Source organism: Parambassis ranga, chromosome 7, assembly GCF_900634625.1.
Source record: "Parambassis ranga chromosome 7, fParRan2.1, whole genome shotgun sequence".
Lineage (NCBI taxonomy): Eukaryota > Metazoa > Chordata > Actinopteri > Ambassidae > Parambassis > Parambassis ranga.
In genome coordinates, this window is record NC_041028.1 from 19,151,234 (window position 1) to 19,177,991 (window position 26,758).

General features: G+C 43.2%; 1 protein-coding gene and 3 non-coding genes across 4 annotated transcripts; all 4 read right to left on the reverse strand.

The window, feature by feature from the left end:
• Window positions 1-1,251: 1,251 nt before the first annotated feature.
• LOC114439089 (probable glutamate receptor) lies at window positions 1,252-26,758 on the reverse strand. Its single transcript, XM_028410840.1, has 10 exons — window positions 26,641-26,758; window positions 26,468-26,539; window positions 24,475-24,506; window positions 23,438-23,617; window positions 20,825-21,048; window positions 3,984-4,081; window positions 2,429-2,646; window positions 2,122-2,341; window positions 1,730-1,980; window positions 1,252-1,652 (listed from the first exon to the last, which is right to left on the reverse strand). Exons 2-10 carry the CDS (start codon window positions 26,535-26,537, stop codon window positions 1,554-1,556), a joined length of 1,392 nt encoding a protein of 463 aa, XP_028266641.1. The 5' UTR covers window positions 26,538-26,539; window positions 26,641-26,758; the 3' UTR covers window positions 1,252-1,553.
• On the reverse strand, window positions 16,683-16,755 carry trnak-uuu (transfer RNA lysine (anticodon UUU)). The gene has a single exon. It is a non-coding gene; the product is annotated as a tRNA-Lys (tRNA).
• On the reverse strand, window positions 18,697-18,769 carry trnak-uuu (transfer RNA lysine (anticodon UUU)). Its single transcript has one exon. It is a non-coding gene; the product is annotated as a tRNA-Lys (tRNA).
• On the reverse strand, window positions 19,782-19,854 carry trnak-uuu (transfer RNA lysine (anticodon UUU)). The gene has a single exon. It is a non-coding gene; the product is annotated as a tRNA-Lys (tRNA).

Sequence of the window (26,758 nt, forward strand, 5' to 3'; positions counted from 1 at the left end):
GCAAACAACAACAAGCAAACAAACAAACAAACATACATACATACATACATACATACATACATACATACATACATACATACATACATACATACACATACATACATACATACATACATACATACATACATACATACATACATACATACATACATACAAACAAACAAACAGACAAACAAACAAAATGTCACCATGTCACCTAGGTTTCTGAAGCACTGTTTTGAGTCTTTATGGGAGGATCCAACTGTCGGCATGTTAGCAGTATCAACGTCCACTTGTGAGTGGAATGAATTTTAGGTTGTAATATAATTAAAACAGTTAACAGTTGAGAACAAAGGAAACTTATCAGTAGACTTGAAGCTAAAGCTCTCCTAACTGAGCTCCCCAGGTTATGTGCTTTAAATATTGGAAAACAAAACCATCTCTCTGTTTGTCCCGGGACAGACTGTTTGACCTGTCCAGGGTGTACTCTCTCCCCACGACCCTGTAGTATAGGACAAACCAGGCTCAGAAAACAGATGGCTGAAAACACACTTTGAATTATTTTATTATAAATGTTAGAAAGCCACACCCTATCTTTATATTGACACATTGTATTATGTATTTAAAATTAAGCTAAAACTGTTCAGAGGATCAAAATGTTAGAAATTTTTAGAAACTATATAGAAAACTACATATTATTAGAAATTATTCATGTAGCATATGAGTCGACATTATTTACTGCAGAGAGAGATAGAGATGTGTACCTTCATTATCCAACATTTCACTTCAGGCAGGTGCACTGTCACAGTTGTTAAACTGCAGTTAACTCTGCACTGACTCTTAAAGTAGAATATTTACCTTCCAGTTCGCTGCACTACACCCCCACCTGACCTTCTAATTATAGGATCGTCCCTTTGGTCTGTCAGAGGAAGCCGGCGTACCAAGAGAAAACCAACACAGGAAGACCCCAGCCAGATTCAAACCTTTGTATGATTCTGATAAATTCTTATGTATGTGTTACAGATATCGTACATGAGTATATTATTAATCTGTGATGAATCAGATCTTCCTCTGCATTCTCTCCTAAATAGTGTGTGTATATATATGCCTGACACATAAACTTGTAATCATTGATGGTTAAAGGATACGCACATAATAATTATATATAATAATAATAATAATAATAATAATAATAATAATAATAATAATAATAATATAGATGCATTTTCTTTTGATAGCACATTATCATAAAGATGACAGACGAATCAGGAGAGGAGTTTAAGGAATTTATTTGGAAGATAGAAGACAGTAGATGTTATCAAATTATTAGAGGTCAAGGGGTTAACACGTTAGCTGAGAGTGTAGATATCTTGTAAACACTGAACAGCAAACAAAACAGAAGGGTGAGTAGCTAAGGTTCTACAACAGTCATTGGTTTGCTGCTTAATATGCTATTGCTAAATAGCATTTCTAAAAAAAGTACAAAACACAACACATGGCTTTACTATCCAAATACAGAAAGCTAGTGAGAAAAGGACGGAGATACGGTCTCATTAAATGCTACCATGCATCATTTAGGCTTTGTTTTTGTCTGAACTGTCTTGCTCTGGGCTCTCCTGTCCTCTGCCGAACCTTTGGTTCAGCTCTGACGTCAACACCGAGCAGCAGGATTTCTGTGGAAGAACGGATGTAGCAGTACAGAATAAAACCCATCGTTGATAAGGTCACACCATGTGATACTCATCCTTACCTTGCCATCCTTGGCTTGGCTGCGGGCCCTGGTTATAAGCTCAAGCAGGGCCAGCAGGAGCCCAATGCCAAGTCCTAGTCCGAGGAGGAGGAAGAGGCCTCGCAGGCTGTGGGGCTCCAGGGCCACTGAGACGTGGTCGCTGTCGCTGCCTACACAGCTGCTCGCCCACCACTTGTCTCGCAAGTACGTTAGCTCGCCAGACTCACTGAGCTGGAGGATGGCAATGGTTAGGTTTTTCACTAGTGGTGAACCTGGGGGATCATGGTGTGACAGAAGAAAGAGGTGCTCAATTAACTTACCAAAAAAAAAATACCAAAAAGAATTTCAACAACTGTGTTCTAGTATACTGATTATGTTGCTTTATGTCTTTAAGAAGATCTTGCCAGACTCACCCAGAGGTGCTGCAATGGTATAGGCTCTCATAGAGATGACTTCCTGTGAACGGGTCAGTTTACAATAGCGAGCCACTGCCAAGTCCAAGGACACTGCTTCACCAATAAAGGCAAAGTTCCCCTCTTGGGTGCGCCGAATACCCTCCTCCATGCTGGTCACGAAGCTCTTCTTACGCTCCATGTGCTCGTAGATACGCCGGTATACAGCGTTGTTGGAATTCTAGAGAGGAATGACAAAAAAATTGACACCAACCATTCTCAGATATGATTTTTGCTATGTATGATAACCATATGCTTCTGATTGTACCTTGAAGAATTGCGCAGTGGATCCAGTTTCGAATGTGCCATAATCAATCACCTCCTGGTTAGCGAGGTCTTCAAAGCTCTTGATGGAGACGTGTTTGCTGTTGGAGTGCAGCAGGGAGTTCAAGTTGCCAAAGTAGCAGGCCAGCAGCAGCACAGCAAACAGCCACCAGATGGCACTGATGACACGTCCAGACAGGGCTTTGGGGTGAGGACCAGCACCTGAGAGGACAAAGCAAGCAGACTACTGAACAGAGCTCCAGTAAAGACATGGCTTACTGTTCAACACCTGCTGTATGTTGCTGTGTGTTATAGTTATAGTGGTAACATATTCTTTGAGTGCTCAGAATTTGATTTTAATAATTAGTTTTGAAAATCCACAAAACAAAGTGAAGGTAATTATATATACAAGCATGTTTAAAAGTTAGTACCACCTCTAATTTGTTGTGTGAAACCTAATAATAAAAAGAACTGATCAATAGTAGCTGTTAATATTGGACACAAATACAACTTCAGGCAAACAACATAACATTTTGATGATCCTTGATGAATTGATCATCAGCAGGTGTACAGATCTCTACACAAGACTGCTGAAGTATTGGGGTGTGTGTTAACAACATGCCAAGAGGGAAGTCAACCTTCCTAGGAATGGATGCCCCAGCCAGATCACAGAGAAATACAAAAACCCCAAGAGCTACATGTCATAGCCTACAGACCTCACTGTGCTCAATGTTAATGTGACCAAAGTGGAGTTGTTTGGTCTTAATGTTCACCACCATGTCTGCTGAAAACCAAACACAGAAACATCTCATACACACTGTCAAGCACGGTGGTGGAGGACTGATGACTTTGTAGTGCAGGGCTCTAAAAGTAACAAAAAATAAGGTTGGGCGCCAGACAAGGAATCCCTAATTTCCACTGGAGGCATAAAAGATTGGCAGCTACTCCTTTCAGAATTGATACCAAGTTAGCAAAACCCTTAGTCACAGAAGAATCAGAAAACACAGCAAAATAAAAATATAATAATAAACAATAATGCCCCAAATTCAATCATATTAAAAAAAAACACACACACAACTTCAAGTAATTTGAAGTGGAGGGTTAAAGACATTCGAAGGAAAAATGGCCAGGAGAGTGTATGGGAAACTCAAACTTAACTGACAGTGACTGGTTGAATGGAGGACAGGGAGGCCACACCCATCAGGTCCACAACAGCAATGGCTAACGACCCACCATCAGGGAACAATCAACCACGAAGTACTCCTGATTCAACTCAAGGGTGTGCTCTGATTTAACCCCTCACTCTCCTCCTGCTTCTCCAGCTGAGCTACACCTTCCTTTTTCTCCCCTTCTGCCACAACTTTCAAGTATTCTTTTTCTCTTTTCTGTATTTTTGTGTAAAATATGACAGGGTAAAGAAAAAGTTATGTTGTTGCTTACTGATAAAACCCACTAAAATAAGTTACATTTTGTTATGCTTGTACTGACAAGGAACAGACAGAAAGAGCCAGTCAGCAGCAGTGTATATGTGTATGTTGCTGTGCCTGTGGGGAACATACCTTGCAGGGTTAGGGCTCCTGTGATGTACCAAAAGCTGTGCAACAGGGTGAAGTTGTGTTCATCTGTCTCTGGTTCAACCCATTCGCTAGGGCTTATCCTGCAAAAAATAAAAGGCCTGATAAACAGCTGTGAAATGTTAATACATACAACACCACTGTGTTGTATCACTTGCATCACTGTGGACTTTTACAAGAAGGTGTCTACTGTCAGGTCCTCCCTCACTCCCTGTGTCTTAGAGTCTCCAATACTCCCCACATGTAATGTTGTTTTTGAGCATTTCAAGACTGTATCTCTATCATTTTTATCTAGAGTAGTACAGCAGTTGAGACCATCAAACTGCCCACTGGACTGTGTTCCACCTCACCTGTTTAAAGAGGTGTTGCCGACTCTTGGACCTCTCATTTTGGATTTTATCAATTCTTCCCTGATGTCTGGCTGCTTCCCAGCTGCCTTCAAACATGCCGTGGTCCAGCCACTCATGAAAAAAACTAATCTTGATCCCACAGTGTTATCAAATTTTAGACCAATCTCTAAACTCCCATTACTGTCTAAGGTTGTGGAGAAAGTTGTACACGACCAACTACAGTCTCACCTTGATGCGAATGGAATCACAGAAATATTTCAATCTGGTTTTAAAGCTCAGCACAGCACAGAAACGGCCCTTTTAAAAGTTTTAAATGATTTGTTTTTAGCTGCTGGCTCGGGCAAATCTACAGTTCTGTTGCGTTTACATTTAACAGCCGCGTTCGACACTGTGGACCATGATATACTTTTATCTCGCATAGAGCATTATGTTGGCATTAAGGGTACTGTTCTTGAGTGTTTCAGGTCGTTTTTATCAAACTGAAGTTTCTCGGTACATCTTGGACAGCATCAAAAATGCCACTGAAATTTGGCCTGCCGCAGGGTGCAATTTTAAGTCCTGTTCTATTTTTAATATACATGCTCCCTCTAGGGGAAATTCTTAAAAAGCACAATGTGGCATTTCATTGCTTTGCAGATGACATTTAAGTCTACCTCCCATTGAGCACCCATGATCATTCTGCAATTAAAACTTTCCAGGACTGTCTCAAAGATGTAGTGTACCAGATGAATGCAGCAGCTCGCCTTTTAACAGAAACAAGAAAAAGGGAGCACATCACCAAGTGCTGGCCTTGCTACATTGGCTGCCTGTTTCTTTTAGAGCCCAATTTAAAATTTTATTAATGTTTTTACATGTTTGCATCGCACTGCACCACTTTATCTGTCAGACATGCTGCACCTTTATGCCCCTGCTAGAGCATTAAAATCAGCAGACCAGCTCCTCCTGGCAGTCCCCAGCACCAGGCTTATCACTCGAGGTGACAGAGCCTTGGCAGTGGCTGGCCCATGGCTGTGGAACAGTCTGCCTCTTCAAGTCAGATCTGCTCAATCTGTAGAAGAGTTTAAAAGCACACTCAAAACATATTTTTCTTTGGCTTTTAACACTAAATAGGCAGCTCAACTTGGGTTTTATCACTATCTCTTATGTGTTTTATCTTGTCTACTGTATTTGTATTATTTTACTTTGATTTGTGATTGAGTCCTGTATACAGCAGTTTGGTCAAGGAAAGTTGTTTTAAATGTGCTTTATAAATAAATTTGACTTGAATTGGCCACTGATTTTTATCTATCAGTCGTTTAGGTCACATCCACACCGAGACGAAATTGTTTTTGTTTCCAAAACTTACCAAGACTAGCTTTTTGAATAATGCTGTAAGCATGTTTATTTGTGCTATGAAGTTATAAGATACTTTAACATGAGTCTATATGGCTCGACTCACCAACTGTCATGTGACCTGCCAAAACACCAGTAGTCAACGTACGTAGGGTTTTACCCACGGTTTAAGCCTCGCGGTTTGAAGGACAACAAAGAAGCCAGGTTAAGCTGGATTGAGTGTGGAAATAGATCTGAATCAGAATCAGAATCAGAATCAGAATCATGTTTATTGCCATGTAAGTGAAGGGGGTTCACATTACTAGGAATTTGCCTTAGTGATTGGTGCATACAAAGAACATATAACAATTAACATGCAATAAGATAAAAACTAAGATAAAATCTAAGATAAAATTAAGTAAATAAACTAAAGTAAGGCTAAATTTACATGACAGACATGGCGTAACAGACATACAATGAACAGAACATAAAATACTGTGCAGATGAAATGGTAAACAGACCCTTATATGATCGAATGGAACAGTGTAATAATGTAATAATGTAACAGGTACCACATGGATCGGTGAGGTGGTACTCGTGTGCAAGTAGTGCAAGATGGTGTAAACAGTGCAAATAGTCGTCATTGTGCAGTGACTATACTAAAGTGACCTTCTGAAGACAGTGCAGAGCAGTGCATTAATTACAGTTTAACAGTCCAACAGCAGAGGGGAAGAAGCTGTTCTTGTGGCGTGAGGTTCTGGTCCGAATGGACCGTAACCTCCTGCCTGAGGGGAGTGGCTCAAAGAGTCCGTGTCCAGGGTGAGAAGGGTCAGCTGTGATCCGACCTGCACGCCTCAGAGTCCTGGAGACGTACAGGTCCTCGATAGATGGCAGGCTGCAGCCGATCACCTTCTCAGCAGAGCGCACAACACGCTGCAGTCTGTGCCTGTCCCTGGCAGTGGCCCCAGCGTACCACACTGTGATGGAGGAGGTGAGGATGGACTCAATGATGGCCGTGTAGAACTGAACCATCATCCTGGCTGGCACCTTGAGTTTCCTCAGCTGCCGCAGGAAGTACATCCTCTGCTGGGCCTTTTTGATGAGGGAGCTGATGGTGCGCTCCCACTTGAGGTCCTGGGTGATGGTGGTACCCAGGAAGCGGAAAGAGTCCACTGTGGAGATGGGGGTGTCTGTCAGGGTGAGGGGGGGTGATGGAGCTGGCACTTTCCGAAAGTCTACTGTCATCTCCACTGTCTTCTGGTCATTCAGCTCCAGGTTGTTGTCAGCACACCAGGACACCAGGCGGTCCACCTCCATCCTGTAGGCAGACTCATCCCCGTCTGAGATGAGTCCAATGAGGGTGGTGTCGTCAGCAAACTTAATCAGCTTGACAGACTGGTGGCTGGAGGTGCAGCAGTTGGTGTACAGGGAGAAGAGCAGAGGGGAAAGTACACAGCCTTGGGGGGTACCGGTGCTGATGGTCCTTGTTTCCGAGACATTCGTCCCCAGCCTCACATGCTGTCTCCTGTCTGTCAGGAAGTCAGTGATCCACCGGCAGATGGAGTCTGGAACATGCAGCAGGGACAGCTTGTCTTGGAGGAGAGCTGGGCGGATTGTGTTGAAAGCAGAGCTGAAGTCCACAAACAGGATCCTAGCATAGGTTCCCGGGGAGTCCAGATGCTGCAGGATGTAGTGAAGAGCCAGGTTGACAGCATCGTCCACAGATCTGTTAGCTCTGTAGGCGAACTGCAGGGGGTCCAGGAGGGGGGCTGTGATGGTCTTGAGGTGGAACAGTACCAGGCGCTCAAAGGACTTCATGACTACAGACGTCAGTGCCACAGGTCTGTAGTCATTAAGACCAGTGATCCTTGGTTTCTTGGGAACTGGAACAATGGTGGAGGATTTGAAGCAGGCTGGCACATGGCATGACTCTAGAGAGGTGTTAAAGATGTCTGTGAGCACTGGAGTCAGCTCATCTGCACAGTGTCTTAGGGAGGAGGGGGACACACCATCAGGTCCAGGAGCCTTGCGGGGGTTCAGTCTCCTGAACAGCCTGTTAACATCCTCCTCCAGTATTGAGAGGGCAGCTGAGGGGGAGGAGGAGGGGGGCAAGGAGGACTCTGATGGGGTATCTTTGATGTGGATGTCCGTGTTGATGGGGTGTGGAGAGGTGTCAGGGCTGGCTGATAGTCCATCAAAGCGGCAGTAGAACTCGTTCAGACTGTTGGCTAATTGCAGGTCGTCAGCTGAGTGGGGGGCTTTGGGCTTGTAGTTGGTGATCTGCCTCAGTCCTTTCCACACAGAGTCGTTAGCAGAGAACTGCTGCTGGATTTTCTCAGAGTACAGTGATTTAGCACTTCTCACCTCCTTGCTAAACCTGTACTTGGCCTGTTTGTAGCAGTCTCTGTCCCCACTTCTGAAAGCAGCCTCCTTCTCTAGCCTCAGCTGTCTGAGTTTAGCTGTGAACCAGGGTTTGTCATTGTTATAACTCACCCTGGTGCGTGTTGGCACAATACTGTCCTCACAGTACTGTATATATGATGTCACAGTGTCTGTATACTCATCAAGACTATCAGTGGAAGCCCTGAACACCTCCCAGTCCGTTGTCTCAAAACAGGAGCTCCTCCACAGCCTGGCTGGTCCACTTTTTAGATGTCCTCACCACAGGTTTGGAGAGCTTCAGCCTCTGTCTGTACGCAGGAATCAGATGGACCATCACATGGTCAGATAGTCCAAGAGCAGCACGGGGCACTGCGCGATATGCCTCGCTTATTGTGGTGTCACAGTGATCCAGTGTGTTCTCCTCTCTGGTCGGGCATTTGATCAGCTGTTTGTACTTCGGGAGTTCTTTGCTCAGGTTTCCTTTATTAAAGTCACCAAGGACAATAATTAAGGAGTCCGGATATGTTTGCTCCAAACACAGGATCTGATCCGCGAGTGCACGCTGAGCCTCGTGCACGTCCGCACCGGGCGAGATGTAAACAGCGGCCAGAATGAATGAAGCAAACTCACGTGGAGAGTAAAATGGCTTACAATGAATGAATAAGTATTCCAGAGCAGGAGAGCAGTGCTGGGAGATCACAGTCACATCAGTACACCAACCACTGTTGATATAGAAACAGACACCTCCACCTTTGGTTTTACCAGAGAGTTCCCTGTGGCGATCCGCTCGGAGGAGTTGGAATCCCTCCAGCTGCAGCGCGCAGTCCGGTATCTGTTCACAAAGCCAGGTCTCCGTGAAGCACAACACACAAGATGAAGAAAAGTCCCTGTTCCTTCCCATCAACAGTGTCAGCTCGTCCATTTTGTTGCTAAGTGAGCGGACGTTAGAGAGAAAAATCCCAGTTAACGGTGTGCGCGTCCCACGTCTCCGGAGGCGCACTAGCGCACCAGCTCTCTTCCCTCTGCGCCGGCGTCTCACCTTTTTAACTAAAACGTGTAGTAACTCGGCAGCAGATGCTAAAAAAACTGGTGATAAGTCCACAGGTATGGTAAATCTGATGTCCATGAGCTCTTCTCTGGTGTAACCCGGCGCAAATATAATAATCCCTGGATGCCAAAGGTGGGTCTGTCTGAACAACACAAATCTGGATATATCCGGATTGATTTCAGTCCACCTCTCAGAGGTGGATCTAGCTGGATTGGCATAAATCTGGCTCAGGTCTGAATGCAAATGCGGCTAGCGAATCCCGCTAGCGACGTCATACTTCCGGGTTAATGCGGACAGTGTCCGAGTCACGTACAAAAGCCGTATGTAAACAACCGTCGAACTACAACAGCTTTGCCCCGAGTCTATTTTCAACATGGCAACAAAGGAATAAACTCTGTGTTGAACCGAAAAAAAACAAAAGAACAAACAACACGGGAAAAAAACGCACAAAGCTAGCGCATGCTGTCCTGAAGGGACTCTGAGTTTTACGAGGTGCCACCTAGCAGTTTGAAGGACAACAAAGAAGCCAGGTTAAGCTGGATTGAGCGCTGAAATATGTCTGAACGTATCCAGTTTAGAGGCTATCTGGATTTACCCCCACTCTAGCTGGATTGACTTTCTCCAGTGTGAATGGGGCCTAATAGTCAACTGAGATGAACTTTTCTTGGTCCTACAATGGCTTTTATAATGCCAGGAGGTTGGTCTGTAGTTGTTTTCAAGGCAAGTCAGTGGGGAATCAGACTTTTAATCTGAGGTTCCAGGGTTCAAGTCTCTGTACAGACAAGTTATGTACCAAAAGCTGTGCAACAGAGTGAAGTTGTGTTCATCTGTCTCTGGTTCAACCCATTTACTAGGGCTTATCCTGCAAAAATAAAAGGCCTGATAAACAGCTGTGCTAACAGGTAAAATGTTAATATTTACAACACCACTTTTATCACTCAAAAAGTAGAACATCAGTCGTTTAGGCCACATCCACACCGAGACGAAGTTGTTTTTGTTTCCAAAACTTTCCCAGACCTGCTTGTTAAACCATGCTGTAAGCATGTTTATTTGTGCTGTGAAGTTATAAGACATTTTAACAAGAGTCTATATGGATCGACTCACTTTTGGAACCAGCTTCTACATGTGACCTGCCAAAACACCTCTGTTTTGGCTTCATGTCTCACCCCTGGAGGGTGCAAGACATTCGAAGACAGGTACCAAGAAGTGTAAATAAATGGGACTCGCCTGAACAGGGACTTGAACCCTGGACCCTCAGATTAAAAGTCTGATGCTCTACCGACTGAGCTAAGGCTAGCGCCCATGTGTCGACGTTGATGCCACAAATCGCGCCACAAATCGCGCCGAGAGCGCCGGTTCGAATCCCGCTAGGTGCGTTAATATTTTGCACTGAAATTACGCGAAACATATCGGTCGTTGTATGACATTTTACCGAGGTGACGTTATAATTAAAAACAAAGCGAAAGGAGAGTGATGCACACCGTTTGTATGTGACAAATTTCACGTGTCATTTGCTGTAATAGTCCAATTGCACATGCATGCATTGAATGGGATAAATGCAATCTGCTCGCTGTTTAGCTAATATGGAAAGAGCTTGAGAGGAACAGGATTGCATACAATAATTGTATCCTTAGTAACAAGCTGTAATGTGTTAATCTGCATTTTTCTTAACATCCTTTTTTGTATACCGACCTTGTCTGCAATATAAGGCTCATCAATGGCTCCAGACTCTTGATTAACACCCACAAACCCAAATATATAAGAACAATGGAAAAAAACCTTTTAGGTGTTATTACCATTTCAGTAACTTTTTGGGGGGAATATTGCTCACATTGAGCACATGTAAAGGACCAGTAGGAGTTTATTTGCAGTCTTTACTGCTCATAAAGCCTCTTAATATTAGTCTAAATTCATATTTGGATAAACATCATTTTTTATCAAAGTATTTTGTGAAATTAAATGGTATTTACAAACACTGAAATCAGACTGTATTTACAAATCCTGTAAAAACCGAACAAAAGCTTTTGTAATGTTTATAGCCTCATTTAATTGTGATAAAGGCAGATTCACAGTTTTAAGAATCCACACATTCCAGAGGTCAAACAATACTGTCTGGCAGACCTGTTGTTCAATCTACTATCATTCTATGAAGCTGTACATGCCCAACTACCTGAACATTATCATTAACTGAATTACACAGAGGGGGAAACTGATACCAAAAGAATGTGTTTGTTTACACTATATACACACTGATATACACTGCAGCAAAGATGCTGCGCTGGTGGCAGGATGCTGCAGTGAAGCAGATGCCGGGCTGGCCTCAAGATTCAGAGAAGAGATGGGGGTCTGTCTCCCCCAAACACCAGCTGCCTTTTAAACCTGGCCATTCTGCTGTATTGGCTGGCACGGTAAAGCTGTGCAGGTTGTCCCCTGCAGCCATGGTCAAGAGAGCTTCTCTCTGAGGTGTGGATGGCTTTGGAGACTCAATGGCTTGCTGAAGCACCTCGGTCTCCCGAGCCCGACTCTGCTTGTTGTACCTGAAAAAAACAACAACAACAAAACAGTAGTTTTACAGAAGCAATATATTTCACAAATACAGCTGACATGGTTCACATACTTCATGATTTACTCACCGTCATGCCAGCATTGCTGTGTTCACCTCAGGCAGCTGGATGGTGGTCTCAGCCATCACACAGGCTTTGTTGACAACACACTGGTGTATGCTGATGAAGAGTCTCAGTCATCCAGGTCATAATCATAGAGATGATTGAAGCAAGGCAAGGACTTGTAGAGTTTTCTTGAATGGAGTCGAACAGGTCTGGCTGCCCTTGGGACCCGATGAAACACCTGGAAAATTAAGGCAGTGTGAAATATAGCAGTAAAAGATAAGTGTACATGCTAGTTTGAAAAATAATGACCAGATATTACAGTAGCTGTCTTATAATTCACAATTATAAAGCCTGCAGTGAGTGGAGGTGCTGTGGCAGATGTACCAGTGAGTGGAGGAGCATCCAGCAAGGGGACAGTGCCGTCCTCAAACTCCTCTGGCTCCAGCAAAGCGTAGCCTGTCTGGTCATATAGATACTCCACCCCATAAGCTCTCCTGAAAATCATACACACAAACACATCAAATCATATGTCATGTACTAATATATGCACTAAACCTAAATACAAATGAGTTTTTCCAGACATTAGGAAACTGTACCAGTGTATTTCCTTGGTGGTGTGTAGTCCACCAGCTTCAGGATCCATGTCTGTCAGTAACTAGTCCTAAAAGAACAACAATAGAAGAACAAGGAGGAGAAGCATAATGTTTATCAGAACACTAAGAGAGAGTTCCTCACTTTAACACAAAACAATAATTTAATTATAACAACTACATGATCATAGGATATTGAAAACCAATACAGTGATGCTATGACACAGTAATACTACACTACACTGCAGTAATAAAAGTCCATTGAAAGTTACGCTAACTGAAGACAAAGAGAGAGCTAACTAAAGCTAACAATAACAAGAGGCTTGTCTGTAGCTGATTAGCCGAAGCTAACGCTGTAAATGGAAATGTTTGCTAAAACACACTAAATGTAGCGTTCTCCCAGTCAAATGCTTTATAGGTGTAAACAACACAGAGGCCAGTCTATGATCAATTATTCCATCTGAGCCGTCGGTAACTGTGAATTTATCCTAGCCAGTAGAGCACCGGCTAGGTACGTTCATACATACATTGCTACACAAACGTAGCGCTTTACAATCACATACCAGCATGTACACAACGACACTCACTCACCGACACGTCGGAATCTCCGGTAGAAATTAATCTTGCAGACGGTTACTGGGGTAAATTATCCTGATAGCCGTCCACGGCGACGTAGCTCGGTAAAAGGCAATGACGAAGCCATAGCAACAGCGTCGTGACCGGGCCACATCCGCCTCAAGCAGTGGTCCGAGCTGTGATTGGCCGGCTCGTTGCCAGGGGCGGGGGCTGGCGAATCGTGGTAGAGGGCAGCTCTGTCATTGGTCAATTCGTGGTCAATTCGTGGTAGCACTCGGCCTCGTGGTTGGCCGTCGGCGGAGGTAGGCGGGAGCTGGCGAATCGTGGTAGAGGGCGGCTCCGTCATTGGTCAATTCGTGGTAGATTCGTGGTAGCACTCGGCCTCGCGATTGGCTGTAGGAGGAGGCGGCTTGCTCGACACACGGGCGGCCGGAGGAGCTACCCAGGCTCTGTGGCGTTATGAAAAGATGAAAAAATGTGCATCCAACTCCTTATATAAAAATCAAGACAACAGGAATTACAGGGGAGAGCCAGGTGTTAACATTTTCAAAGCCCACAACTCACACTATTTTTTTTTTTGTTGCAAGAACATTGGCTATTTATCCTCCAGTAGTCAACATACGTAGGGTTTTACCCACAGGGATTAATGTTATCCAGTAATGAACTTTCTTGTGTCCAGTCCTTCATGTAGGAACACAATATGAAATGGAGACATAATACTTTGCCTGAACAAAGCCGTCTTTTGTTTTGCTTCTAATTCAAACAGATCTCATGTATGACATGAAAATACAGACACCAGGAAATACAAAGGAGGGTCAAACAACCAGTGTTATCTTTTCCGGAGCCCTCACTTCACAGCTTCTTTTGAAAGAATACTCTTTAACCAGTCTGAACAACGCAAATCTGGATATATCCGGATTGATTTCAGTCCACCTCTCAGGCCCCGTTCACACTGGAGAAAGTAATTCCAGCTAGAGTAGGATTGAGCCCAGACAGCCTTTAAGCTGGATGCGTTCAGACCTATTTTCAAATCTGGCTAGCACACAGTTGTGTCCGCACTCAATCCGGCTTCATCCAGCGTGTTTGCTGTTCTCCAAACCACTAGGTGGCGCCTCGTAATATGGCTATTAATGTGGCAAGCTGGATTCGCTAGCCACATTTGCGTTCACACCTGAGCCACATTTGAGCCAATCCTGCTAGATCCACCTCTCGAGGGTGGATCTAGCCGGCTTGAAATCAAACTGGATTCAGCTGGATTGGAGGTGTTCACACTCGGAAAAAAACACATCTGGATTGATCTGGATGCGGCCAAATCCTGCTTAAGCCACATTTTTTTCCCCAGTGTGAAAGGGGCCTCAGAGGTGGATCTAGCTGGATTGGCATAAATCTGGCTCAGGTCTGAATGCAAATGCGGCTAGCGAATCCCGCTAGCGACGTCATACTTCCGGGTTAATGCGGACAGTGTCCGAGTCACGTACAAAAGCCGTATGTAAACAACCGTCGAACTACAACAGCTTTGCCCCGAGTCTATTTTCAACATGGCAACAAAGGAATAAACTCTGTGTTGAACCGAAAAAAAACAAAAGAACAAACAACACGGGAAAAAAACGCACAAAGCTAGAGCATGCTGTCCTGAAGGGACTCTGAGTTTTACGAGGTGCCACCTAGCAGTTTGAAGGACAACAAAGAAGCCAGGTTAAGCTGGATTGAGCGCTGAAATATGTCTGAACGTATCCAGTTTAGAGGCTATCTGGATTTACCCCCACTCTAGCTGGATTGACTTTCTCCAGTGTGAATGGGGCCTAATAGTCAACTGAGATGAACTTTTCTTGGTCCTACAATGGCTTTTATAATGCCAGGAGGTTGGTCTGTAGTTGTTTTCAAGGCAAGTCAGTGGGGAATCAGACTTTTAATCTGAGGTTCCAGGGTTCAAGTCTCTGTACAGACAAGTTATGTACCAAAAGCTGTGCAACAGAGTGAAGTTGTGTTCATCTGTCTCTGGTTCAACCCATTTACTAGGGCTTATCCTGCAAAAATAAAAGGCCTGATAAACAGCTGGGATTACACAGGGATTAATGTTATCCAGTAATGAACTTTCTTGTGTCCAGTCCTTCATGTAGGAACACAATATGAAATGGAGACATAATACTTTGCCTGAACAAAGCCGTCTTTTGTTTTGCTTCTAATTCAAACAGATCTCATGTATGACATGAAAATACAGACACCAGGAAATACAAAGGAGGGTCAAACAACCAGTGTTATCTTTTCCGGAGCCCTCACTTCACACCTTCTTTTGAAAGAATACTCTTTAACCAGTCTGAACAACGCAAATCTGGATATATCCGGATTGATTTCAGTCCACCTCTCAGGCCCCGTTCACACTGGAGAAAGTAATTCCAGCTAGAGTAGGATTGAGCCCAGACAGCCTTTAAGCTGGATGCGTTCAGACCTATTTTCAAATCTGGCTAGCACACAGTTGTGTCCGCACTCAATCCGGCTTCATCCAGCGTGTTTGCTGTTCTCCAAACCACTAGGTGGCGCCTTGTAATATGGCTATTAATGTGGCAAGCTGGATTCGCTAGCCACATTTGCGTTCACACCTGAGCCACATTTGAGCCAATCCTGCTAGATCCACCTCTCGAGGGTGGATCTAGCCGGCTTGAAATCAAACTGGATTCAGCTGGATTGGAGGTGTTCACACTCGGAAAAAAACACATCTGGATTGATCTGGATGCGGCCAAATCCTGCTTAAGCCACATTTTTTTCCCCAGTGTGAACGGGGCCTCAGAGGTGGATCTAGCTGGATTGGCATAAATCTGGCTCAGGTCTGAATGCAAATGCGGCTAGCGAATCCCGCTAGCGACGTCATACTTCCGGGTTAATGCGGACAGTGTCCGAGTCACGTACAAAAGCCGTATGTAAACAACCGTCGAACTACAACAGCTTTGCCCCGAGTCTATTTTCAACATGGCAACAAAGGAATAAACTCTGTGTTGAACCGAAAAAAAACAAAAGAACAAACAACACGGGAAAAAAACACACAAAGCTAGCGCATGCTGTCCTGAAGGGACTCTGAGTTTTACGAGGTGCCACCTAGCAGTTTGAAGGACAACAAAGAAGCCAGGTTAAGCTGGATTGAGCGCTGAAATATGTCTGAACGTATCCAGTTTAGAGGCTATCTGGATTTACCCCCACTCTAGCTGGATTGACTTTCTCCAGTGTGAATGGGGCCTAATAGTCAACTGAGATGAACTTTTCTTGGTCCTACAATGGCTTTTATAATGCCAGGAGGTTGGTCTGTAGTTGTTTTCAAGGCAAGTCAGTGGGGAATCAGACTTTTAATCTGAGGTTCCAGGGTTCAAGTCTCTGTACAGACAAGTTATGTACCAAAAGCTGTGCAACAGAGTGAAGTTGTGTTCATCTGTCTCTGGTTCAACCCATTTACTAGGGCTTATCCTGCAAAAATAAAAGGCCTGATAAACAGCTGTGCTAACAGGTAAAATGTTAATATTTACAACACCACTTTTATCACTCAAAAAGTAGAACATCAGTCGTTTAGGCCACATCCACACCGAGACGAAGTTGTTTTTGTTTCCAAAACTTTCCCAGACCTGCTTGTTAAACCATGCTGTAAGCATGTTTATTTGTGCTGTGAAGTTATAAGACATTTTAACAAGAGTCTATATGGATCGACTCACTTTTGGAACCAGCTTCTACAGTTGACCTGCCAAAACACCTCTGTTTTGGCTTCATGTCTCACCCCTGGAGGGTGCAAGACATTCGAAGACAGGTACCAAGAAGTGTAAATAAATTGGACTCGCCTGAACAGGGACTTGAACCCTGGACCCTCAGATTAAAAGTCTGATGCTCTACCGACTGAGCTACCCAGGCTCTGTGGTGTTACAAAAAGATGAAAAAATGTGCATCCTACTCCTTATATAAAAATCAAGACAACAGGAATTACAGGGGAGAGCCAGGTGTTAACATTTTCAAAGCCCACAACTCACACTATTTTTTTTTTGTTGCAAGAACATTGGCTATTTATCCTCCAGTAGTCAACATACGTAGGGTTTTACCCACAGGGATTAATGTTATCCAGTAATGAACTTTCTTGTGTCCAGTCCTTCATGTAGGAACACAATATGAAATGGAGACATAATACTTTGCCTGAACAAAGCCGTCTTTTGTTTTGCTTCTAATTCAAACAGATCTGATGTATGACATGAAAATACAGACACCAGGAAATACAAAGGAGGGTCAAACAACCAGTGTTATCTTTTCCGGAGCCCTCACTTCACACCTTCTTTTGAAAGAATACTCTTTAACCAGTCTGAACAACGCAAATCTGGATATATCCGGATTGATTTCAGTCCACCTCTCAGGCCCCGTTCACACTGGAGAAAGTAATTCCAGCTAGAGTAGGATTGAGCCCAGACAGCCTTTAAGCTGGATGCGTTCAGACCTATTTTCAAATCTGGCTAGCACACAGTTGTGTCCGCACTCAATCCGGCTTCATCCAGCGTGTTTGCTGTTCTCCAAACCACTAGGTGGCGCCTTGTAATATGGCTATTAATGTGGCAAGCTGGATTCGCTAGCCACATTTGCGTTCACACCTGAGCCACATTTGAGCCAATCCTGCTAGATCCACCTCTCGAGGGTGGATCTAGCCGGCTTGAAATCAAACTGGATTCAGCTGGATTGGAGGTGTTCACACTCGGAAAAAAACACATCTGGATTGATCTGGATGCGGCCAAATCCTGCTTAAGCCACATTTTTTTCCCCAGTGTGAACGGGGCCTCAGAGGTGGATCTAGCTGGATTGGCATAAATCTGGCTCAGGTCTGAATGCAAATGCGGCTAGCGAATCCCGCTAGCGACGTCATACTTCCGGGTTAATGCGGACAGTGTCCGAGTCACGTACAAAAGCCGTATGTAAACAACCGTCGAACTACAACAGCTTTGCCCCGAGTCTATTTTCAACATGGCAACAAAGGAATAAACTCTGTGTTGAACCGAAAAAAAACAAAAGAACAAACAACACGGGAAAAAAAACACACAAAGCTAGCGCATGCTGTCCTGAAGGGACTCTGAGTTTTACGAGGTGCCACCTAGCAGTTTGAAGGACAACAAAGAAGCCAGGTTAAGCTGGATTGAGCGCTGAAATATGTCTGAACGTATCCAGTTTAGAGGCTATCTGGATTTACCCCCACTCTAGCTGGATTGACTTTCTCCAGTGTGAATGGGGCCTAATAGTCAACTGAGATGAACTTTTCTTGGTCCTACAATGGCTTTTATAATGCCAGGAGGTTGGTCTGTAGTTGTTTTCAAGGCAAGTCAGTGGGGAATCAGACTTTTAATCTGAGGTTCCAGGGTTCAAGTCTCTGTACAGACAAGTTATGTACCAAAAGCTGTGCAACAGAGTGAAGTTGTGTTCATCTGTCTCTGGTTCAACCCATTTACTAGGGCTTATCCTGCAAAAATAAAAGGCCTGATAAACAGCTGTGCTAACAGGTAAAATGTTAATATTTACAACACCACTTTTATCACTCAAAAAGTAGAACATCAGTCGTTTAGGCCACATCCACACCGAGACGAAGTTGTTTTTGTTTCCAAAACTTTCCCAGACCTGCTTGTTAAACCATGCTGTAAGCATGTTTATTTGTGCTGTGAAGTTATAAGACATTTTAACAAGAGTCTATATGGATCGACTCACTTTTGGAACCAGCTTCTACATGTGACCTGCCAAAACACCTCTGTCTTGGCTTCATGTCTCACCCCTGGAGGGTGCAAGACATTCGAAGACAGGTACCAAGAAGTGTAAATAAATGGGACTCGCCTGAACAGGGACTTGAACCCTGGACCCTCAGATTAAAAGTCTGATGCTCTACCGACTGAGCTACCCAGGCTCTGTGGTGTTATGAAAAGATGAAAAAATGTGCATCCAACTCCTTATATAAAAATCAAGACAACAGGAATTACAGGGGAGAGCCAGGTGTTAACATTTTCAAAGCCCACAACTCACACTATTTTTTTTTTGTTGCAAGAACATTGGCTATTTATCCTCCAGTAGTCAACATACGTAGGGTTTTACCCACAGGGATTAATGTTATCCAGTAATGAACTTTCTTGTGTCCAGTCCTTCATGTAGGAACACAATATGAAATGGAGACATAATACTTTGCCTGAACAAAGCCGTCTTTTGTTTTGCTTCTAATTCAAACAGATCTGATGTATGACATGAAAATACAGACACCAGGAAATACAAAGCAGGGTCAAACAACCAGTGTTATCTTTTCCGGAGCCCTCACTTCACACCTTCTTTTGAAAGAATACTCTTTAACCAGTCTGAACAACGCAAATCTGGATATATCCGGATTGATTTCAGTCCACCTCTCAGGCCCCGTTCACACTGGAGAAAGTCATTCCAGCTAGAGTAGGATTGAGCCCAGACAGCCTTTAAGCTGGATGCGTTCAGACCTATTTTCAAATCTGGCTAGCACACAGTTGTGTCCGCACTCAATCCGGCTTCATCCAGCGTGTTTGCTGTTCTCCAAACCACTAGGTGGCGCCTTGTAATATGGCTATTAATGTGGCAAGCTGGATTCGCTAGCCACATTTGCGTTCACACCTGAGCCACATTTGAGCCAATCCTGCTAGATCCACCTCTCGAGGGTGGATCTAGCCGGCTTGAAATCAAACTGGATTCAGCTGGATTGGAGGTGTTCACACTCGGAAAAAAACACATCTGGATTGATCTGGATGCGGCCAAATCCTGCTTAAGCCACATTTTTTTCCCCAGTGTGAACGGGGCCTCAGAGGTGGATCTAGCGGCGTCATACTTCCGGGTTAATGCGGACAGTGTCTGGAGGGTGCAAGACAATCAAAGACAGGTACCAAGAAATGTAAATAAATGGGACTCACCTGAACAGGGACTTGAACCCTGGACCCTCAGATTAAAAGTCTGATGCTCTACCGACTGAGCTACCCAGGCTCTGTGGTGTTACAAAAAGCCTCGCGGTTTGAAGGACAACAAAGAAGCCAGGTTAAGCTGGATTGAGCCTGGAAATAGATCTGAACGTATCCAGTTTAAAGGCTATCTGGATTCACCCCCACTATCTGGACGGACTTTCTCCAGTGTGAATGAGGCCTGTAGTTGTTTCCAAGTGGAGTCAGTGGGGAATCAGACCTTTAGTCTGAGGGTCCAGGGTTCAAGCCTCTGCACAGACAATTCCCTTTCTTTGGTATTTCTTGTCTTCAACAACAGGTTCGAATTCAAGAGACTAAACCAATACTTGGCAAATATGTTGACTTTAAGTGGAACCACGGCTATGACATTGCCATGTTAGCAGCATCATAGTCCACATGTACTTAAATGACAAATATGGACAAAGAGGTAAAGTGCAAGTGGAACTGAAATGGGTGAATGGTCGATAATAAAATGCCACCTCTGTTATTCCTGCAGTCTGTCAAATCATAGTCTTATCTGAAGGACAAAGTCAAAGCATGCTCTTAATTTGCAAATATAATAATCCCTGGATGCCAAAGGTGCAAGTAAATTGACCAACTTTGCAGCCATACAATTTGACTATGGGTGCATTTTAGTTAAAAATTAAGTACATACAGATTTATTATTTTATTTAAGTGCCATTAAAAATGGCAATGTTATTTTCATCTTATCAAAAGCGTGTTTACTTTCGGTAGAACCATAACCGAAGTGATGTCTATGTTTATTCAATTATGACTAAAACAGCATTTCATACACAAAAGCCTTTACACCCAATCAAGCAAAGTTTCTTGTGTTCTGAAGTCCTAAAGCAGGGTGCTAAAAACCTTCTGAGTTAATACAGTAAATTAAAGCCTGCCATTGCAATTGTCTCACACACAGATACCTGACAGCTGACAATATAACTGATGGAAAAAGCTCACAGACTCTAGCAAAACATTCTGAAACACACACTTACCTTCCCACAAGGAACAAGGTGAGACCTGCTAACAGGAAAGCAACCAGGATGCCGACCCACATGTCAGTGGAGAAGGGTGACAACAAGCTAAAGGAGCTCTCTTCAGAGGCCATATCTTTTCGCAGGATGAAGCCGATTCCTGTTTGCATGAAGGGGGTCGTCATGTCCACATACTGCTCTCTGGCAGCAGTCAAGGTCAGAGGAGCCACAGCCAGGTCGGCCTCCTGAAGAGGGTAAAGGCACACATAGAATGTATTTAAATGTACTTAAATTTTAAAATGGATGTTAAAAACTAAAACTTTAAACATTTCTAATAACTTAACCATTAACACACACATTGACATTAACCCAAACTCTAATCAGCAGCTCAGTGCATTACACCTTCTAGACATGGCGAAGACGACCTGCTGAAGTTCAAAGTAATCTTTGGAAAGCGGTGAGCTGGTTGTGTGGTGGTTTTGTGCAGGGTGCCAGTCAGAGTTAGGTCTGACAAATGGCAATAATTCACCATAAGTCAAACATACAAGAATACATACATTAATAAAGCCCAGAACCCAGAACCAGCAGAAAACATAAAAGTACACAACGGCATTAAAACAAAAATGCATTCAACAGCAAACAAATAAAGCCTATAGGCAGTGTGTGTGTGTGTGTGTGTGTGTCAGTTCCGAGTATTTCCAGTTCTGTTAAAACACAGCGACTGTAAGCACTGTCAATAATTACAAATAAAAATCTGAACCACACTGTAAGATCCAGTTATAGTTTAATTCATTTGTAGTAATAAAATGGCTAAAATGTTAAGATATGGTGAAAATAATGAATTAATAAGAATTCATATTTGTATTTTTGTGTTTTTTTTCAGTAAACTATTCAAAAGAACATTCGAACGACAATCTCTGAAAACGGACATTGTAGCATTGGGTTGCCACTCAGGAATGTGAATCTTCAAATGTCTAATAACTTTTGTGTGGCAAAACAACATGTAGCATGTTTGCTCAGGAAGTTTAAAAAGAATCCCGAATTTTTTTGATGACTACACAAGTTTCATGGATACAGTATGAAGCTGTGAGACAAGCCAAAGACCAGAGGAGAGATTTTGCCTGTCGTCAACTCCATCTACGACCCTCTTGGTTTGCATGCTAAGCTTTCGTTGAAAGATCTCTGTAGAGAGCAGCATGGTTGGGATGCGAACATTTGTGAAAAACATGCAGAGAAGTGGAAAAGATGAACGATGGATGTTACTCACCTCTCCAACTTCCATGTGAGTAGATGTTTTAAACCCACCAAGTTTGGAAGCACTATTGCAGCACAGTTACATCATTTTTCAGATGTCTCAGAATATGCGTACAATATTGTGTCTTTTCTACTGGTAGAGAATAAACAGGGTGAAAAACACTGCGCTTTCCACATAGGGAAGTCAAGAGTAGCTCCACTCTAAAGAGTCAAAATCCCTGGACTCGGGTTGACCGCCGTGGTTGTCGTGGTGAAAGTCGACAAGATGTTGCAACAAGAGCTTCAAGTTCCACTGCAACAATCTGTCTCTATGGTGCTCAGATACATGGACAGTAAAACTGCTCATTTCAAAACATTTGTTGCAAACAGAATTTTATTCCTTCCCAATGGAAGTATGTCTGAACAAGCGAAAACTCTGCAGATGAAGCAAGCCGAGGCCTGAAGGCGAAAGCTTGGTGCAAAGAGGGACATGGATAACCAGATATTCTGTTGAATGAAAATGACTGGCCAGAACAGCCCATTTGAAAGAAGGAAATCCTTGACAATGACCCAGAGTTCAAGAGCACAGTCAACACAGTGAAGGTTGAAGAAAATGCAGAACCAATGAACCAGCTGATCAGCTGTTACTCGGATCGGAGTAAGCTTAAACGAGCAGTGGCTTGGATTGTAAAGGTAAAGTAGAAGAAAAAAAAAATTCTTTAAATACAATCAAGCAAGCTGAAAAGAACCCTGAAGGGGTAAAGTTAAAACAACACATGAAGAAATTAAAAGTTGCCTAAGAAAGCAATCACTTACCTTGGATGATCTGGACACTGCTGAGTTACATTTCAGTCAAAGACGGCTTTTTGGAGAGGAAATCAAAGTCCTGCAGAAGGGCACAGCTCAGTCGCAGCAGTGCTTTGTCTAAACTAGATCCGAGTTCTTCACAACGTTAAAGGTTGGTGGGAGACATAACAAACCTGCTATGCCAGAAAATGCTAAACATCCACCAATTCTTTCCAAACACAGCAAAGGTGCAACCTTGTTCTTGAGAGACATACATTAAAGAACAGGCCATTGTGGACAACTATGTGTTGGCACAACTGAGATGCACATATTGGATTTCAGAAGCCAATTCACTCTAAGAGAGCACCTTTGGGATGTAGTTGAACACAAGGGTTACATCATGGATGTGCAGCAACAAATCTGCAACAACTACGTGATGCTGTCACGTCAGCATGGTGCAAAATGTCTATGGAATATTTCCAGCAACTTGTTGGATCTCTGCACCCAAGAATTTCTAAAGGAAAAAAGGGGTCCAATTCAGTAGTGGACCCCCAAAAAGTGGCACACAACACAATGAAGTAGATATGATGTTGTGTGTGATGTTGTGCGACTTACCCCTCTAACAATCTCTCCCATCATGCCGTTCCAGTTCCCACTGGAGTCCAGGGCTCCGTATCGGTTGTCCTTGACAAGCTGCAGTTTATACTTGAAGCCCACCTTCTTGGCAAGTTCTGAGATCAGGTCAATGCAGTAACCCTCCAGCTCCGAGCCTTTGCTCATGATGTACGGCTCTTGCTGAGGAAACACATTAGTATTATTGTTAGTTAGTTAGTATTGTTGTATGACAGCACTTTCTGATCACTACAGGTTTCTGATCACTACTGCTCTGCAGTGCAGGAGTGTAATGTGGTGTGCTGACATGTGGGACACTAGAGTAACACATTGCATTTATCTCTTATTTTACAATATTAAAGTGAATATGTTCTTGAAAGTGGAAAAAAAAACATCAAACAGGAAGTCCAAGTGAGCGAGTCAAAGGTCAGGGTGCTGGAAGTCCAGCAACAAGACAAAATGAATGTTAAAGATTTATCTGATGTAAATAAAATATTATTTACATATATTGAAAAGAAATAAATTATATAAAACAACATTATCAAATGTTGCAATAATATTGTGGAAATGGTATTGTTGATGTAATATTTTTATTTGAAGCAATATTTTTGTATGCATGTAAATTAAAAAAAAATAAAATAAAAAAATAAATGTACCGGTATTTAAATAAAAATATACATTAAATAGAAACTAATACAAAATGAATAATTAAACAAATTAAATAGACTGAAATGCTGATAGAATGCATTAGATTTAATTGGAAATCCTGTCAGAATTAGAATTACTGAATGTTAATTATTGTGTCCCACATTACCCTGATTCATGCCACGTCTTTAATGGAATGATTTATAGAAACATTACACCACATGTATTCACCAGCACCTTCACCTACAGTATCTGTAGGTGTCACTCTGGCTACCACTAATGGCCACCATCACTATTTAACTCCTCATGAGGGAGATGATGGTCAGATTTCAAAATAAGAGCCTTCTCTTTTTTATGTTTACGTTATCCTGAAGAGAGGCACAAAGGAAGAATACCTTTATTGTGGTGATGGTTAACTCCTTGGCATCTGGAACAAACAAAACAAAAAACAATACATTTTTGTCAGTATAATCCAGCATTGAGCATCGGCACCAAATGAGAGGATTAAGTGTAAGCCCGGCTGATCAGTGGTTCTCTTTCACGTCTAAAAGCTTATGTGCAGAGCGGCTTCTGAAAGCCTAATGAAGCATATTGTTGTCTTGAGTCTCCTTCATGTGTTTTTCTCTCAGCCACAGCAGTAAATAAGCCAAACAGCCACTGGAGAACAATGCGAGCCTTGTTGTAGAAAGGTACAAGGAAATAGAAGGGGGGTTGGGGGGTGTCACTGTGGAGCGATCAAAGTGGGGACCCGTCCTTATGGGTGTGGGGGGGATGAAGGCCCCAGCCTATACCCTGTCATTACTCATGACTCTCACAGTTGTTTTGCTGTAACTGTGACCAATGGCATTCCCAGCGTGTCCAGCAGGACCTAACATGCCCTGCCAGGGTCGGTCAGAGAAGGGGTGGTGGGGGTGGTTGGGGGTGTTGGAGGGGGTAGGGCTGTGGAGGTGCCAGGGGTGCAAGTTCTTCATAATTGCAGGCCATTACAAAAGCTGGTCATATAAAAGCCCTATGACACTCTGTCAGCCTCCTCTGGAGAGGATGGCAGGACCTACGATCTGCGGAGATGCCTGTCACTTCAGGCCAACACACACACACACGGTTAATTGATTTATCACAGTGCTTTCTGGATCACAGCAAGATGTTAGCCCCTCCACTGGTGAGAAATGGGATTCTGCCACAGCGGATGGTGTTTCCCTCTGTGCTTTGATAGGACTCCAGCAGTCCAGCAGGGCCAGCGGGGGGTAAAAAGCGAGAGAGAGTCTGTGATGTGAGGAATGATTTAGGAGCGTGACCCTAGTCTCATAGGTCAGCCAGAGCCTGCTGTACAGTGCAGCAAGCGAGTGTGCTAACTGACCGGCACTGTCGGTGCTGGACGCCAACAGGATTCAACCAAATGAAGTTTGATCACAGTAACACAGAGAGTGATGCCTTATCAAGCACTTATAAGTCAGGACCTATAAACCTCAAGGTTTGAATCCAGCCTGTACTCACAGCTAAAAAGTCTCATCAATAGATAAATTAAATATAATATATATAATGAAATATAATATATGAAAACATTTTACTTGTTTTAATCCACAAACCTTTGTTTCTAAAATGACATTGTTCTTTTTGAATATGAGAAAATATATGACCAAATCTTTTTGTCTTTTTGTCATCTTAAAATCCAAACTACACTTCTGTGAAACAAACAAACAAACAAAAACAAACAAACAAACAAACAAACAAACAGCCTGTATAGAGAAGTAGCACAATAAGGGCTACCTGCACAGGGAACCCAGACTTTGTTCACTGTAAGACAAAGTTTTAAAGACCAAAAAGTCACATTTCATTCCTTTGGTTGTTGTCCGTCTGGACTGGAATCAATATATACACAACATGGAAGCTGAAACAGCTCCTACACACCAGCTTTCACATCTGCTGTAGAAAGTCTGTGGCTCGGCGAAATAGTAAATTTTTGGGATTGTGGCTGCATGAGAAACAATCTTCTTTGCACAAACACTTTTTTGGTAAGCGTTTTTTTAACATCTGATTATTTTCAGACTGTGTGTAACCCACACTGCAGCTCCACCTCCAACAAAGGTCTGCAGAGCCAAGATTAAAAAAAACAAAAACAAACAAACAAAAGTTCAGTCTGACTTCCTACATGACCACTGATTTATGTGGCAGTAAAACATGCTGTGTTTATCTTTGAAATATAGCAGGAAGAGACTGACATAACATCATGTTGTGTAACACACACAAAATCAGAAAAACATATGTAAAAAGTATGATTTATTTATCATGGATAACTCCGCCCAGTGTCTGTGTGAAAAAAATGTGCACAAATTGTGCTGTGCAGCAACTGCACAGTGTGTTCCATTGTGTAGTGTGTGGTAGTCATACCTGCAGGGGTGCCCCACGAGGACAGGGCGGCCACGAGGACCAACAAAACCGGGCAGACTTTCATTTTCATCCCTGAAAATATATAGATATGTCAGACTTTATCAGGACACTAACTGTATCTGTCTGGAGCACAAGGTGTTAACAAACACTCCACACAACATGAGCCGTCTTACCTGTAACGTCAGGTGGAGTGAGGACCAGATTTGGACTCCCAAGGAAATGTGGAAGAATTTCCCCACAAGTCTTGTGCGAGTGGGCAGTGTGAGGGGGCTTTGTGGCGGTTTATATGAG

Coding starts and splice junctions, on each gene's coding strand:
- LOC114439089 (XM_028410840.1), bottom strand. CDS start 26,537: ATGAAAATGAAAGTCTGCCCGGTTTTGTTGGTCCTCGTGGCCGCCCTG. Junction 4,082..20,824: donor ACCTTGTTCCTTGTGGGAAG/GTAAGTGTGTGT, acceptor TATTTTTTGCAG/GATAAGCCCTAGCGAATGGG. Junction 2,342..2,428: donor CCACTGCGCAATTCTTCAAG/GTACAATCAGAA, acceptor ATTCCTCTCTAG/AATTCCAACAACGCTGTATA.